The 17753-nt window shown below is 39.5% G+C and overlaps 1 protein-coding gene across 1 annotated transcript; it reads right to left on the bottom strand.

Moving 5' to 3' along the window:
- Nucleotides 1-10337: 10337 nt before the first annotated feature.
- On the bottom strand, nt 10338-17365 carry LOC121264791 (serine/threonine protein phosphatase 2A 57 kDa regulatory subunit B' beta isoform-like). The gene is given in 3 exon segments (XM_041168089.1): nt 10338-10925; nt 15733-16827; nt 16830-17365. Coding segments are annotated over 3 exon segments (1500 nt in total). The 5' UTR covers nt 16911-17365; the 3' UTR covers nt 10338-10601.
- Nucleotides 17366-17753: the final 388 nt, after the last annotated feature.

The raw sequence follows: 17753 nt of genomic DNA on the forward strand, positions 1-17753 counted from the left end.
ATAGAAACACAAAATTTTTCCACTAGTGTGCTTCACAAAGGAGGAAAACAAATGTGATAAAAAAGCTTTTGGACAGTAATGATCAAGAAATTACCTCGAGGGAGGGTATTAGCATGCTGTTCCAGGAACATTTCACAGAGCTATTTACCTCTTCCAATCCCAGCAACCCAACCACATGTATTGCAACATTGGAAACCCGAGTGAGTGAAGAATAGAATGAGATGCTGACCAAACCTTACTCTACTCAAGAGATAGAAGATGCCTTATTTCACATGAATGGGTTAAGTTCCCCAAGACCAGATGGCTTTCCTGCCATATTCTACCAGAAACACTGGCTAGTAGTGGGTCCTCAAGTGTGTGAAGCAGTGTTGCATGTGCTTAACTCTAACAGCAGCATGGGTACCATCAACAGCACTTCCATCGCACTTATTCCAAAGAAGAAAACTCCAACAAAAGTAACAGAGTTCAGGCCAATATCCCTATGTAATGTCCTCTATAAACTCATTTCCAAAGTCATAGAAAATAGATTAAAAAAGGTGTTGCATGGTATCATTTCTCCCTCACAATCTGCCTTTGTTCCAAATAGATTAATTACTGATAATGTAGTAGTAGCATTTGAGGCTTTGCACACAATGAAATGTAAAATGACAGGGAAAGAAGGCTATATGGCCTTAAACCTGGATATGAGCAAGGCCTATGACAGAGTGGAGTGGAGTGGAGCTTCTTAAGGGCAGTCCTCTATAAGCTGGGATTTTGCAGTCAATGGGTGGAACTAGTGATGAAGTGCATTGAAACAGTTTCCTATGCCCTCTTCGTGAATGATGACCCTCAACCTGAATTCTCCGCCATTAGAGGCCTTAGACAAGGTGATCCATTATCACCTTATCTCTTTATCCTATGTGCTGAAGCATTGAGCAATTTAATTCATAAAGCTGAAGAAAGTAGATTGGTGCATGGGGTTCTTGTAGCAAGAGGGCAGATTAGAATATCTCACCTCTTTTTTACAGATGATAGCCTTCTGTTTTGCAAGGCCAATGCAGTTGAATGGGGTAGGTTGATTAACCTACTTAGAACTTATGAGATGGCATCTGGACAAAGACTAAATCTAGAGAACAAATCTATCATGTTCAGTCAAAACACAGCAAGGGCCACTCAAGACTTTAGTCTATCAATTGCTGGAATGAGGTCAGCTATGGTTTATGAAAAGTACTTAGGATTGCCATCAGTGGTGGGGAAAAATAGACTAAAATCCTTTGAATGCATTATGGATAACATCAGGTCAAGACTTAGTAACTACAAAGTTCGAACCTTATCACAGGCAAGGAAAGAAATCTTCATAAAAGCAGTCATCCAATCCCTCCCTACCTATACCATGAGTGTCTTCAAGCTGCCAAAAACTCTACTTCAGGTTATCAATAGTGTCATCCAAAATTTCTGGTGGGGCCAACAAGACAAGGAGCATAAAATTCACTAGATTTCCTAAAAGAGAATGGGTTAAGCTAAATCAGAAGGGGGTTTGGGATTTAGGGACCTTGAATGCTTCAATAATGCTATGCTATCTAAGCAATGTTGGAGATTAATCCAAGATCCAAACTCCCTTGTAGCTAGAGTGCTAAAGGCCAAATATTTCCCCTCTATGACTTTTCAGACAGCAAAGGTTGGATCTAAACCCTCATTTGTATGGAGAAGCTTGATGGTTGCCAGACATGTTATAGAGGCTGGCTTTTTCTTGAGGGTAGGCACAAGGTCAGAAATTTGTATTTGGGGAGACAAATGGTTAGATTTTTCTAACCCAAGGAAAGTCACCAGCCTAGTTAAGAATTTAGATGGGAATGCAAAAGTTGCTGCCTTAATCGACCCTGAAACTAAGTGTTGGAAAAAAGAACTGATTCAAGACACTTTTGAGGAGAGGGAAGCTCAGCTGATTATGGAAACTCCTATCAGTGCTATGGATACTAGGGACAGAATCATTTGGCATGGGACAAAGGATGGCTCATTCTCAGTTAGGAGTGCTTATCACATGGAGAAGGCTAGGGAGGTGGCTGCTCAAGGCCAAGCTTCAACTAGCAATAGCCTAAAGGAAGTTTGGAACAAAATTTGGTAGATGCAAGTCACACCTGGAGACAAAAATTTCTTATGGAGAGCATGTCAGGAGGCTCTCCCCACTCAATCCAACATGTTTAAGAAGAAAATTGTGAGTGATCCTCTATGCCCTATTTGCTGTAGGGAAAAAGAAAGTGTGCAACATGTGCTATGGAGTTGTGAAGCAGCCATGGATGTGTGGAGTCAATGCTCCAAGTGATTACAGAAATGATCCATTCCTAGCTACCTATGATACATCTTTTTGATTCACTAACTAGGGTACTGAATGTAGAGGAGCTTCAAGAATTTGTGGTGGTAGCAAGGAAGATTTGGTGGAGAAGGAAAGCTTTTATCTTCAAGAGTGGGTTCTCACATCCAAACCTCATAGTAAGAGAGACAAGATCAGTGTTAGACATGATGGCAGAGAATAACTAAGATCAATGCAGCAATAACAACCAAGCCTCCTCCCTAGTAGTTTATTGGCAAGCTCCACCAGTGGATTGGTTCAAGATTAATTGGGATGGGGCAGTAGACAAAGCCGATGGACTGATTGGTATATGTGTGGCTATAAGGGACAACTCTGGCCAAGTTATTGCAACAATGAGACAAAAGAAAAAGCTTTACCCTGATCCTTTATTAGCTGAATCCTACGGGGCTCTACAAGCTGTCAAGGTGGCATGGGAGATAGGGCTGCATCAGATTATACTGGAGGGAGATTCCATGCAAGTCACAAAGGCTTTGGTCGAAGATAGAGAAGTATTAAGTAGCTCTAGCATGTTCTGGAGTGAGGCTAGGTCTTATCTTAAGATGTTTGCAAAATGGAAAGTTTCTCATGTTAGGAGAAATGGTAATCTTATAGCCCATTTACTTGCAAAAGATGCTCTTACCATTTTTGATTTTATTGTAACTATGGAGGATCTTTCTTCTTGTATTGCTTCAGTTTTATAATGAAATGGTTTAAGGGTTTATCTTAAAAAAAAAAAAAAAAAAGAGTAATGTCCGTCGGAACTAAAGACTTTACGAAACGTCCTTCACCCTAGATATTCTATAGCCTCCACCAGAGGCAACCTTACATTCCGTGACTGTTACTTTCTTGTCCAAGATCGTTGATTGTTCATCATCAATCCAAGAGATACCACTTTATTATTAAGCACTCTAGAATTGATAAAAGAGTTCTACTAAAATAATTTCACATTGTAACTTGGGGTAGTGACACGTTTCTTATGACTATTCTTTATAAAACAATGCTATGCTCATAAAACATGTTACATGTAAACAATGATAGACACATAGGTGCAATTAAATAAAGAAATCCATGGATCATATCAGGCGTAAACTTTCATGATGTCACTATTAATATATAATTATAAATCAGATGATCAATGAGTATGGTTAGAGGGTAACTTAATAACTTATATATTTTCCCTTACACGAGTTCTTTACCTTGTTTTCTGCGTAATATATAATTATGAGTTAGAACTTGATATAAAAGTAGCTTTTGCTTAAAACTCTTGCTAAAATGACCAATAATAATTGTTGTAACATCCAGGCCCAACACCATGTCCAAACCAATTGCAAGTGCTATAATTTTTTTTTTTTAATTATGGTTAATATGTATGAAAGACTACTTGAGATTTAACGAGTAATTTTAGAATAGCCTACAGGCTCAAAATAAATTTTGACAGAATATGGATTTAATTGGGTTTGATAATTATGTTAAACTCTTTTAATAGACCATTTGGGAATTGACCCAAAATTTTATGGGATAAGTTGGATTATTTTTAGAAGTTGAGTTAAGGCCCATAACTCACGAAAAGGCCCAAACCACATATGCCCAAAACCCAAGCCCATGAGAACCAAGTCTAAACTCCATGCCACTATGTTCATGGCAACAGTTCGTATATATATATATATATATATATATATATATATATATATAGGTTCACGTATAAGTTGGGTGTTCATTTTTTTCCCAAGCTAGGGTTGTCGCACATAGTTTTTCAGAAACCAAACCCTAGGACATCACCACCTTAACACACTGCTACTCAGCCACCATGAACCCTGACCACCACGTTGTCGGTTGGAGACTTTACAGCGCAGCCCCTACACGCACCAACAACCCTTCAGTCCACGCTCTAGGAATAGATTAGCCACTGTCGCCACTTCCTTCACATCCAACCACCAGCCCTTGGCACACCTAGCCGTGACAACTAGGGCTATAAGCCGGTTGGTCTGGACCGAAAAAATCGACCTGACCGGACCAATCTCAAAACTGGGGTCGGTTTTGGTCCCATAAATTATGGACTGAGAAAATTCGGTCTGGTCCTGGGGTCTATAAATTTTAGATTGACTGGACTGAACTCCTATATATATTTTAAAAAATATTTTTAATAATTTAATATGTTATTTTTATATAGTAATTATATAAGTTAATTATCTAATTTTTATCTAATTTATTATCATTGACCATATAAATATTTTTTTAATGATTTAGTTACATAATACATATTAATAATTCACTTAATTTTAATTTAGTAGTTTAAATAAATTTTTTTATTAATTTATTTGAAAAAGAAAAGAAGAAAAAAATAATTGGACCGAACCGATAGCTACTAGTTTGGTCCAGGAAAAATGATGGACTAAAAATCTCGATCTATCACCCTAAACCGAACTGGACCGATTTACACCCCTAGTGACCACCAAACCCTTGGACAAGTTGAGAGAAAGGAAACTAACCCATGTCGCACCCTCTCATCATGGCCAAAGAAGTCTGCACATCTCAGTCCCACATCTCCACGTCCAGGAAGCAACCATAATCATATTAACAACTAGTAGCTCCCCCCCCCCCCCCCCCCGGCGTCGCACGATCGAAACAGCAGCAAGTCACTACATCATGATAAGACGCCACTGCTGTAGTCCATCCAGGGTAGAACCTCCACACCGTGAGTCCTTCCTCCACATAAAACCGATGTCACTGCTCAGCCACCAACCACCCAGTCGTTGCCTTGCACAACCACAACCCAGTTTTCATCCACACTTCCAACCCACACAGCAAGCTCTATTTTATAAAATAAAAACAGAACAAGACTCTCCCATTAAGCCTTCTCCGCCGCAAGCTGCCAAGCAACTTAGGCCTCTAATGTATTCAATGCTAAGCAGTGACCTATGTCGGTGATTCATTGGAGGATGATGCTACTTCGAGGGGCAATTTTCTCCAACCCAAAATTGATGATGTAGATCACATACCCTCATGTACATTGAAACCTTCGAAGATGACATGAACAGTTCAAAAGAAAAGCGCATAACAGTGTGAAATCACCACTTATTTCAAAAGTTTAAATTGATGGGAAAAGATAGATTTTTATTAATTTTTTTATATCTTAACAAGGGGACGAGAGGATATACTGACCATGATTTTGCTCAACCTTTACTCAAGTCTCAATCAAGCGGAATATTGATATAAGAGTTACGAGTTACGACACCGAGTAGCTGAAGAGTTTGCATGATACCCTGCTTGATGTTCGATCAAGCGAGACCCACCTAGAAAGTTCATACCGGGACTTGCTCGAGATTCGGTCAAGCTACTATTAGAGCTCATTCGACGCGCGTGAAACTCGATGATCAAACAAAAACACTTTTTTTTGTTGGTTTATGAATTTTAGTAGGTTAGACTTATGCTTTGATTCTAGCGGTTCTGTTTGGATTCAGAGATGAGTTGAGATGATTTTAGAGGAATTAAATAAAATACTATTAGAATATTATTTTTTAAAATTATTATTGTTTTGAGATTTAGTTTATTATATTTTGTGTGAGAATTTGATAAAGTTATAATGATGAGATGAGATGAATTGAGGTGAGTTTCCAATCCAAACTGAGGTAAGTCTAATGACTAGATCTTCTGCTTTGGACAATCATCATTGTTAGGGTTTTGCTTATTCAATCTTAGAACTCTTTTGACAAGTTATTCTTCTATTTCCTATTATTTTAGAGTGTTGGGTTAGAATTACTTATTACAGAAAATGTTATGAGCAAGGTGCTGGAGTGGAAGGGTTGCAGCCTCCGTAGGGCTTATGGCAGTGGGCAAGGTGTTCGTGGATGAGGGTGCTCCTATGTGTTGAAGACAAAAAAGGAAGGTGTTAGTTGTTAGTTGTTAGTTTTATTTGAAGAACAAATCTGGAATGATGTCGCATTGTATAGGATTAGTTACTAGTTTTGTTAGTAGAACATTGTCGTTTAGCACTTTTCCTTCTTATTAATTGTAACGCAGTCATTTCTTACTTACTAAAAGTGTAAGGGACGTTGTTAAACACTGTCGTTTCATATGAATACTCAGTATAAATAAAGATGGTTGGAGGGAAAAGCTCACAACCGAAAAGTATATTTAGCAACTCGATTCTTCTTCTCTCTTATACCATTCTCTCTTCTTCTCATATTCTTGGAGAGTGACTCTCTCGAAGTAGTCAATTTGGGTCCATTACAGTTGGTATCAGCCATGGCAAAAGGAACGCATTTGTATGCTCAAATAGTTGATTCAATGAATCCCTTGCGTCAGCAACAGGAGCGGCAACAAAAACAAATCGAAGATGCGATTTGTTTATTGTTGAAGCAGCAAGAGGCGGCACGATTAGAAAAGGAAACACAAGATAAAAAAATTTCAGGAGATTTTACAACAAATCTCAAAGATTTCTTGTTAAGATTTTGAGGATCCTGGTAATAGACATTGAGATAATCACGATCAACAGACGCTGCACAGAAATGAAGATGTGGAGGATGACACGGGGGAACTACACCACAGAGAACTAGTGGACAGAGGTTTTGTAAGAGGAATTAAACTAGATTTTCCTAGGTTTCGTGGTGGTAATCCATCACCATGGACTTATCGTGCAAATCAGTACTTTCTGTATCACCAGGTCCCTCCTGGCCAACGTATTTTCATTGCTTCCTTTCACATGGATGATGAAGCTTTGGTCTGGTTTTAGGATGCCAGTGAGGTAGGAACCTTTCATTCTTGGGAGGACTTCATCAAGATAGTTCAGATCCGTTTTGGATCTACTCCATACGATGATCCTATGGAGTCACTTACTCGACTCAAGCAAGTTAGTACAGTTAATGATTACAAAGCTGAATTTGAGATTCTTTCAAATCGCATTAAAGGCTTGTCTGAGAAAAACAAATTGAGTTGTTTTTTGAGTGGCCTACGTGATAAGATTAGATTACCTGTTAGGATGTTGAATCCTTCATCTTTGAATGATGCTTTTGGCTTAGCCAAAATTCAAGAACAATATGTGGTGAGTATAAGGAAACCTTGGAGAAATTCACTTACTGATTCGAGTAAGTATAGTCCATAGTTGAGTCTATTAAATTCTGGACAAACTCCTTCAATTTTAAGAGCACCGAGAGTTTCACCTTTAGCCAGGTTTCCTTATCATAAGGTTTCTAAGTCTCAAATGGTGGAAAGGTGTAAAAAATGCCTTTGTTATTTATGTGATGATAAATGGCAACCAGGTCATAAATGTGCAAGGCCAAAGCTATTCTTACTAGAAGGTATGGAATTTGGTGAGTCAAGTGGTGAAGAAAATACCTATGTTATTGGTGAGGTGGTTGTTGAACCTGTAAAAGTTAAAGCTGAGATGGCTTCTATTTCATTATAGTCTATGTAGGTGGAGAAGGACCTAAGACCATGAGACTTATTGCTTCTATTGGCAAGAAGAAGTTAGTAATTTTAATTGACACTAGCAGTACACATAATTTTGTGGACACTGTGGTTGCTGCTCGATGTAAATTGCATGTGCAACTTGGCCAGGCTATTAGTGTTAAAGTGGCTAATGGTCAACTTATTGATAGTACTGGGAAATGTGTGGTTGTGCCCTTGTTGATTTTGGGCATACCTTTCACAGTTGATTTTTTTTACACTTCCTTTGGGAGGATGCGATGCAGTTCTTGGCATTCAATGGTTATCTACCTTGAGTCATATTCTCTGGGACTTTGTCAATATGAGTATGCAGTTTTAGTGTAATGGCCAGAAGCTTTCCTTAAAAGGTTTGACAGTATCTCAATCAAATCCTATTGATGATGATGAGTCCTTTGAGACTTTTGGTTGTGGAAGTAAGGGAATTTTTCTACAGATAGTTGCTTGTAGCTCCATTGAACCTTCATCATTGCAGGATGAACAAGTGCAGCACCTTTTGCAGCAGTATAAGGAAGTTTTTAATGAACCTACTGGATTGCCACCCAATAGGTCTCATGATCACAAGATTAATTTGAAAAAGGAAATTTCTACTATCAGTGTTAGGCCTTACAGATATCCATTTTATCATAAAACAAAAATTGAAAAAATTGTAAAGGAGCTTTTGAATTCTAGGGTTATTAGGCCAAGTCAGTCACATTTCTCCTCTCCTGTTTTGCTAGTCAAGAAGTCTGGTGGCACATGGAGAATGTGCATCGATTATAGGGCCTTAAATGAAGCCACTATTAAGGACAAATACTCCATTCCTGTTGTGGATGAGCTCTTGGATGAACTTTCAGGTTCTACCATTTTTTCTAAATTGGATCTTAGGGCAGGTTATCATCAGATAAGTATGAGGGAATTGTTGCAGACTCGAGAGCAAATTTTGGCAACACTTAAGTCCAATTTATCTCTTGCTCAAGATAGAATGAAGTATTATTATGACAAGTGCAGGACTGACAGAGAATTCTTAGTGGGGGATTGGGTTTATCTTAAACTTCAACCCTATAGGCAGCAATCTGTCGCAGTTAGGAGGAATCTTAAGCTTTCACCTCGCTATTTTGGGCCATTTCAGATTACTCACAGAATTGGCAAAGTGGCATATCGATTATGTTTGCCCTCAAATTCTCTCTTGCATCCTTTTTTCATGTTTCTGTGTTGAAGAAAAAGATTGGAGACCAGCTCACACATTTCTCTTCCCTACCTCCAGTTGACTTGCAAGGTGAGTTAAGGCCTCAACCTGAGAAAATTTTGGAGCGCATGAGTGTTAAGAGGGACAACAGAGCTGTGGTAGAAGTCCTCATCCAATGGGAAGGTGCTGGAGTGGAACCATATGGGAACCTTATTGGAAGCTTCGGCAACAATTTCCTCACCTTGTGGGCAAGGTACTTTAAAGGGAGAGGGTGTGTTATGAGCACGGTGCTGGAGTGGAAGGGTTGCAGCCTGCGTAGGGCTTATGGCAGTGGGCAAGGTGTTCGTGGATGAGGGTGCTTCTATGTGTTGAAGACAAAAAAGGAAGGTGTGTGTTGTTAGTTGTTAGTTGTATTTGAAGAACAGATCTGGAACGATGTTGTATTGTATAGGATTAGTTACTAGTTTCGTTAGTAGAACGTTGTCATTTAGCATTTTTCCTTCTTATTAATTGTAACGCAGTCGTTTCTTACTTACTAAAAGTGTAAGGGACGTTGTTAAACACTATCGTTTTATATGAATACTCAGTATAAATAAAGATGGTTGGAGGGAAAAGCTCACAACCGAAAAGTATATTCAACAACTCGATTCTTCTTCTCTCTTCTTCTCATATTCTTGGAGAGTGACTCTCTCGAAGTAGTCAGTTTGGGTCCATTATAGAAAACTATAGTCGTTTTGGTGAAGCAAATATGTGTTTTGTCTATTTTGCTGTGTTCGTTGCGCCAGATGATATAGTCTATACGCTGCATCAAATAGGTTGATTTAGATCGATTTCAACAATTCAAGCCAATTCAAACTTATTCAAAATTGTATTTTCTTCTTGAAAATGGTAGATCTAGTCTATCCCTACATTTGGTGAAAATGGTGGAAAAAATGAAAAGTAAAATGTTGAATCCTATAATTTACTTGATTGAAGAGAAAAAAAATTCTAAGAGAAATGATTATTTTTATTAATTATTTTTGCTATGTTCAAGATGTTACCGTATCCTCATATAACTTAAGGGTATTTATCTTTTTTTTTTAATAGATGAGAGAATATTTTAGATCAACCAAAATAGGACAATTCAAATGAAATATAAATGAATTGTATACCTACGATATTCTTATTGAAATTAATTAATGAAATCATACTTTAAACCTAATTATGCATGTTTTGAACACCTGAATTGTATTTTAATATTTTCTGTATCTTTTACTAACATCAATATTACCAGATTCAAACTTGTCATAAATCACTAATATGAAAGAAAAAAATAAGCTCTATTCATGGAAGCACGAACCAAAAAAAGGAAAAAAAAAATCATCCTTCTCTTTCTAGAAGAACCAGAAAGAAGTGAAAAAAAAAAAAGAATACAAATATATTTCAAAACTCATTGTTAACAATAACATCATATACCTAACAAATTCCATGCACTTAAATTACATTTTTATCGAACAGCTGTTCCTTACGCTATCTTCAATAATCGAACCGATCAAAAACAAAATACGAAAATTTTCTGAAAAAGAATAGCAGGAAATGGAGAGTAGATTCAATATCTTATCTTCTTCCATCCACCAAATCTCTTTTTGATTGTTTCCACCCCGACCCCGAGTAATCCAGCTACTACACTGTAACCATATCCTCTCCCGTGCTCTGTGCTGCAAAGTCTGCAAGTTTTTTCCAAGTCAGCTCCCGTTGTTCTTCCACCTCTCTGGCCCTGCCCTCATTCTCTACATACTGCCTCTGGCACTCTTCAAACAATTCAGCATCCATTTCTAAGAACATTTTCCGAACATTGACGGTCAGCCCATGAACTGCCTGGTTCCAGTGACTCTGAATATTCTTCTCCAATGCCTCAAAGATAATTGGAAGTATAACACCCCGATTCTGGGCAATTAAGCTCACTATATGCTCATTATTCCAAAAAAAGAGGGCTCGTTCTGCAACCTGCAATGCAAATATACCTAAGCCAAAACTTCCAAGGAAGTGAAGCTTTTAACAAAGTGAAAAGCTAAGGCCTAGTTTGCTTACACAAGTTCTCTAAATTTTTAATTTTTTTTTTTCAAATCAAACCAAACATCTTCAACTCTCGAAAAAAATTCTATGTCAACTTTTCAGCTTTTCATCAAACTAATGACAAAATTATATAGAAACAACTTTCCAACTCTACCTATTTATATTTACTACCTGCAAAAATTACAGAAAATCTATGTAAAGTTAGTTTAATATTCTTACCGATGCATTATGCAGTCGTCATATATAGGAAAACAAAATATTTGATGATAAAAGATGGCTGAAAGGTATTACTCAATCTTCAACAAGATAAGTTAATATTAAGAAATGGCCATAAGCAGTAGAGACCAGCCACCGAGTGCTTCATCTGAACTAAGAGACTCCAAAAGCATAGAAAAACGAGAAAGACAAAAAGACATGGAGTGTTCAAGCTTGAAAAGACACAATCGCTTACTGGGGGAAAAAGAAAACAACTCTATATATCTGCATTTCAGACTCAGTTCTTGGCTTGGGTTGATAAAGAAAGTGCAGGAATGGATAAGTTGAAAAACTGTGAACCTCTCCTAATGACCTTACAACACCGATCACTAAAGCAGTTAAAATACAATGAGAACAGGATAGAAGAATCATACATACCATAAGTAAAGTCCCAAATAGGCAACCATTGGTGATCATGTTTCGAAAGATGATGTAAACTAATTAAGATCAGGTCACCCATTTACTCATAACTCACCAACCAACACTTCAAACTGGACATGATTTCCCTCAAGCAGGTTGTTTCCTTTTAACCTCTTACTTTTTTTTTTTGATAAGTTCCTTTTAACCTCTTACTTTAAACATAAATAAGGAACGTCTTCTCTAACACGCGAGTGTGTGCATGCACATACATATGTCCATTTGATACTAGACGAAATAAAGTATATGGAACGTCTTCTCTAACACGTGAGTGTGTGCACGCACATACATATGTCCATTTGAAGACTGTCTAGCATTGACAAAATAAAGTATTCTAACATGAGACATTTTTTTTTTTATAAGTAAAAATATTATATATATAAATCAATAGGAGTAACTAAATACATTGGACGTATACAAGAAAACACCTAGTCCATACAAGAGAGCCCCCAATGACCCAAAAATCCTATGAAACCTACCCAAAATACACCAAGCCTGAATTGGACACACCTCTCCAACCCCAACCCCTTGTTTCCATAAAACTAATCCTCTACCCGAACATCCCACAACGAGATCGTCTTCACAATGTACTCCCTTTATTCTTCCCTCAACTTGAGCTACCTCCCTTAGCATCGTAGTTGATTGAACATAGAAGATGCTTTAACTCCCTGCTTTTCTTAAAATGTGATTTGGTTTCAAGTGCGTGACTCGCCTCAGTCGCAATGAGTAGAGCTTTAAATTGATCTTCATATTCTTCATGTTCTCCATATGAAAGCCCCAGGATTTGCTGAAGTCCATTAACTTTATTCAAAACCCAATCTGATGGTGAACCCGCTATATTATTTAATGGAGGGATAGAAACCAAGGAAACGACATTATCTCCAGCCACCGTACCCAAGTACACTCTCGATTCCAAACCCATATGAGGCACCAACGACAAACCGCTAGTGTCCATTGTTTCTGCCACCATTACAGGTTCCTCCCCTCCACCAACATTGCTTGACTTTGCACCAGCCCCCAACGATCCTTGTCGTGTCGCTTTGTCTGGCCCTATTGTTCCCTCCGTAACATAGGAAGGGGAAGCACTACCTTTTGTAACCCCATTTGCATCTTCCAAAAGAGGTTTGACTGTTTCTCCCAAAATATTCGAGACCCTGGAGGGTCCCCTATCTTCAACTAAGGATGAATCCTAGACAGAAGTACCAACCCCATTTGCATATGGTTATTGAGGTCCTACAGTGCCCTTAGGAGGCATAGTGACACTGGCATGGACAAAGATGCCAGCGTCCAACTACCCAATCTGTGACGGCATTGAAACGCCCTTTGCCGACACACTTGTGGCCTTCAAACCCGAAGGATCTACCCCCCGCCCTCCCTCATCCATGCTCGGCCCACCGCCAAAACCCAAGACTAAGTCCAACCCCTTATCCACTTTAATCATCAAATCTCTCACATTCTCCATAACTCCCTTCAATTGAGCTTTGACATCCCACAAGACCCCCTCCACCTCTCCCAATGTCACCTGACGGCCTTTGTATCCTACAAGTGCCTTACTCTTTCCTTTTGCCGCTGAGCTATTCTCGACCGAACTACCCTCCAATGACCTCAACACCGCAGCATACGAAGCACCTTGACTTAGGATGGCCTTCCCACTGTTTTTCCAAACTCCCCAGCAACACTTTGAATGGACTGTAGAAAGCCTTTCCATCCAATGCCATTAACGCCATACGGAATCACCAACAATCCTTTCCTCCTTCCATTCCAGAATTCTGAGATTTGTAGAAAGCTGCCCCTTGCGTTAGCATGATGTTGAATGATAAAAACTCCATTGCCCATCCTTAACTCTCTGAAGAAACCTTCATCACAGATAAGTTCTAAACAATCCTCAATCCCCTTAGCCACCCACGAAAATGTCATCCCCCCTAGACACATGAACTTAGCTATCCTTTTGCTACGTTCAGAAATACAAAAACTATTTCTTCCCTCCTTCGTAAAAACAAAAGTTTTTTATTCCACTTTCAACCACCTCTCGCCTTCCAATTGAGACAAATCCACATCGCGCGTCGTCATCGTCAAATCCCTCTATGTCCACTGCTCCCTATTGCTCCAACTTCATCTTCTTAAAGCAAAAGAAGAGAGCTTCATCCAGGTCGGTTTTTGCAAAAAAAACCCAATCGCCGGAGAGGGGGTTAACGCCAAACAGCCCTCGGCGGAGTCTCCAAAGCCCATCGACCTTATCTGTGCCGGCGGTGAGGGGTCACACGCCGTTCTAGAGTGGGAGAGGGTGGCGGCGTTTATGTAGGGAGACAGAGAAAGATCTGGTTTTGGCGACAAAGGCAAACGACGGAGGGACGGAGACAAAGATGGACGCCAGAGACAGAGGCAAAGACAGGGACAGATGACAGCAAAAGACAGCACAAAATGACTACACAAATAACAAAAACCGAGATAGAAGCTGCGAAATCAGGTCGTCGAAGGGAGGACCGACACCGGCCCATCGACCAAATCTGTTGCGGTGGTGAGATGCCACACGCTGACTAGGGTGGGGGAGGGGTGGCGACGGGTCTGGGTGTCTTGGGTTCTCTCTCTCGCTTTTACCAAAACTAGAAGGTAGGCAGCGACTTCCACCCAAAAAATTGACGAAGAAACTCACTTAAATCACCAAATGTTCTGACATGAGACATACTAAGGACAAACGGTATGTTTGCCAATAGTGGCTTGTCGATAGTAATTTGTGGATCTGCGGTTAAGAATTTAGAAGAAAGCTTGAGTTTGTACAATGTACTAATTTTTTGATAGGTAGGGTTTTGTACAATGTATTATGGATTGAAATAGTTGAGTTTTGATGGATGAAAGAAGCAGTAAACAAGGGCAAGCGACTGGCTACAGTTTTCTGGCCACAATAAAGGTTGTGCTTTTAGAATGCTTGGGCATCTTTGGGTAACAAAACCCCTCTTTGAATGGAGAGGGGCTTTTGAAAATTTTGAGAGTTTTAATTACAACATAAAATATCAAGAGTGTAAAAATTCCCTAAGTTTTTCAGAAAGACCAAAAGCTCAACAAAAATTTCCCAAACCTAAATTTAAAAAAACAAACACCACACAATGGGCCAGAAGATCCAGCCGCCCTTGGTGGCCAAAGGAGTCACCACCACGATGAGGCAACCGAATCTGGGCCACCATAGTGGCCAAACTCACAAGCAGCCCAATCTGGGCTGCCTCTGGCTACCAAGGGTGGCCCAATTTGGCCGCCTTTGGCTATAGTTTTCAGGCCAACCCATGGCGGCAGTGACCACAGGGTGTAATTTTGTATACAAATCTGAATTCATAAAATTTCAAGAAGTAAATTGATGAATCACATTAAAAGTTATCTTGACCCTAGATTCCTAATGATTTGACCTTCAAGACAGTATGAGCATAATCTAATGTCTACAATATCTCTCTAAATCAATAACCAAGGAGCACTTCCCCAACACCTCCCCAGCGGTCCTAACAAGGCCATTGTCCCTCATTTAAACACGTTTCAAAATTGTACTTCTCCAATACATTAAAAGAAAGCATGAAATAAGCTGAGCAAACAAAAACTTTTGTAGCTGGGCAATCTAAGATGAAGCAATTAAGAAGTGCAAAAGGAAATTAGCATGCAGAGACTGCAGAAAAAAAAAGAAAAATGAATGCCCTCATGGACGAGCTCAAAAGATTCTTCTACAGCACCTTATTTTTCTGGGCTACTGTTATTGACTTCAATGGGATTAGTTTTCATGATTTTCTTGTATCCATTTCTAGTTCCTAAATTGTAGATAGGTGTCTCCTTGTATACCTACACTATTCTATTAATAAAATTTTATTTTACCTATAAAAAAATGAATGTCCACCTCAAACAACAACATTGCCTTAAAATTCTATATAATAATAACATTCAACATGCAAAGATTCAAGACTACAAGACAAGTTCCACAAAAGCAAAAAGAAAGAAGAAATATGTATGAATGAAAGTATAAAAATGGCAGAACTTACTAACTAGTCAGCAGAAACAAAATCTTAGGCAATATATTCAATTATGAAACCTGAAAATGAAAGCTATTGAGGCAGTGGGCAATCTGTCTGAAAAGAGGAACCATGCAGCGCTGAAATTCTGCAGATTGTGTAGCTTCCAGCACTTCCTCAAGTTCTCCAAGGAAGAGAACTTCCTTCTGGCAGTTGGTGACGGGCCAGTACTTCAACAAACCCCTGATAACAGTATCAGCCAGCTTGTAATCTTTCTCCACGAATTGCGTAATGCAATACGAGAGCTGCTGATGGTACAATGCGATGGGCTTAGGCTTATGCAACGGTATAAGAGCACGAACCAGAAACAACTTATGCTCCTCTTTCATCGGCAGGGCAAACCCGTTAATTATACTTCCCAGAATCTCCAAAAGCTCCCCGATACCACTGTGCCTGTCCGTTTCATAAATGAACCGATAAAATATATTATTGATCGCCTTACGAATAAACGGGCGATGCACCATGAACTTCCCATAAATACGGTGCAGAATTGTCTTCAAATACTCCCTCTCCCGAGGATCCTCCGAGTCAAACAAATCCAGGAGTTTTAGCACGAACCAATGATCAATGTACCGTTTGGCTACCTTCGTATCGGTATCAGAAGACACCACATATCTCAACAGCAGCTCATATACTAGTTGTAAATGCGGCCACGACGGCTCCAAATACGGTTCCTCCTCTTCGGGATCGGTAGTTTCCTGGCCGGTATTCTCATGGGATGCCGGGGGCAGACACCGGAAAATGTTAACCGATACCATTTTTATCATCTCCTCCTGACACGTCTCGGTGATTTTCCCCGAACCGGATTGTATGAAATCAACCAACTCTAAGAGGCTTTGCCGCTTGATTTCTTTCTCTCGGACCGATTTCAAGGTATCCGAGAAATCGAACTGGAAGCAACATATCTGTAGTTTTCGGATAAACAAGCTCTGGCGTTCCGAGACAGGTACGTCACGGAACAACGGGAGGGGATCAACGGTGCCCGAGGGCGGGGCCATAGGCGGAATCGCGGTGGGACCGCCCGAATTGGGGCCCAATGTCGCCGGGCCAGCCCGGGAAGCGTGGTTGACGACCACATTGGGGTTAGAAACCGACCCGGAGTTGCGGCCCCGGGCGGGCCGTACCCGTATGAGTAGGGGTCGTTCGCGTCTGACTTAGAGGGCTTCCGGTGGCCGGCTTTTATGATTTTCTTGAACATGTTTCCCTGGATGCAACAAACCCTAACCCTAAGGCTAATAAGCCAACCCCCAAGATCGCGCTGGATTGTGGAGCTTCAGGATCAAATCAAAGCGAGCTCGTGATTGGACGGTGATCGTGGAAAATGATGAACCGGCATGCATCGAATCATTGCCCTAGGCTCCTTTGTCATAATCAATACGCGAGACTTCTTCCCTGTAGCCGCCGTGAATGAAATGAAAAGGGGATGGATCTGATAGAGGAATTGTACCGAGCTTTTGGATTGAATCGTAGAGGAGTTTGAACTTACCAGATCGATATGACGAGACACCCTAGTAGGAATGCCGGCGCGTTGATCGGGCGTGCGGCGGGTCCCGGCGATCCAATGAGAGAATTCAGAATTGTGAGTGAGAGGAGGAAAGTTGGGGCTATAACGAAACGAAAGAGAGCACAAAACAAGAAAAAAAAATATGAAAATGAATGATTGCATATAAATGCTTTTATAAACTGTATATTTTTAGTAACGAACCCTTTTTTTATTTTATCCCAATAAACTTGACTTTTCCTTGCACACGCATCATATTTTTGTTATATTATCTCCTTTTTAGATAATTATATTTTAAATTATCCAAAGAAATAATTTAAGGTGTAAATTACTTAATGTTTCTAATAAATTATGCTATATAGTTCATACTACAATATGTCACAACTTTCCATATTTTTATATCTCTAATGACATCTTAATTCAATATTTTTTCAAGAAACTCATATCATGCATATCATTTGTTAGAAACGGAAAAATTAATAATAAATAAAATACAATGTTCTAACTTCTTTCCATGCCAAATCTCAGAATGTTATCCAC

This window comes from Juglans microcarpa x Juglans regia, chromosome 5D (genome assembly GCF_004785595.1).
Source record: "Juglans microcarpa x Juglans regia isolate MS1-56 chromosome 5D, Jm3101_v1.0, whole genome shotgun sequence".
Taxonomy (NCBI): domain Eukaryota; kingdom Viridiplantae; phylum Streptophyta; class Magnoliopsida; order Fagales; family Juglandaceae; genus Juglans; species Juglans microcarpa x Juglans regia.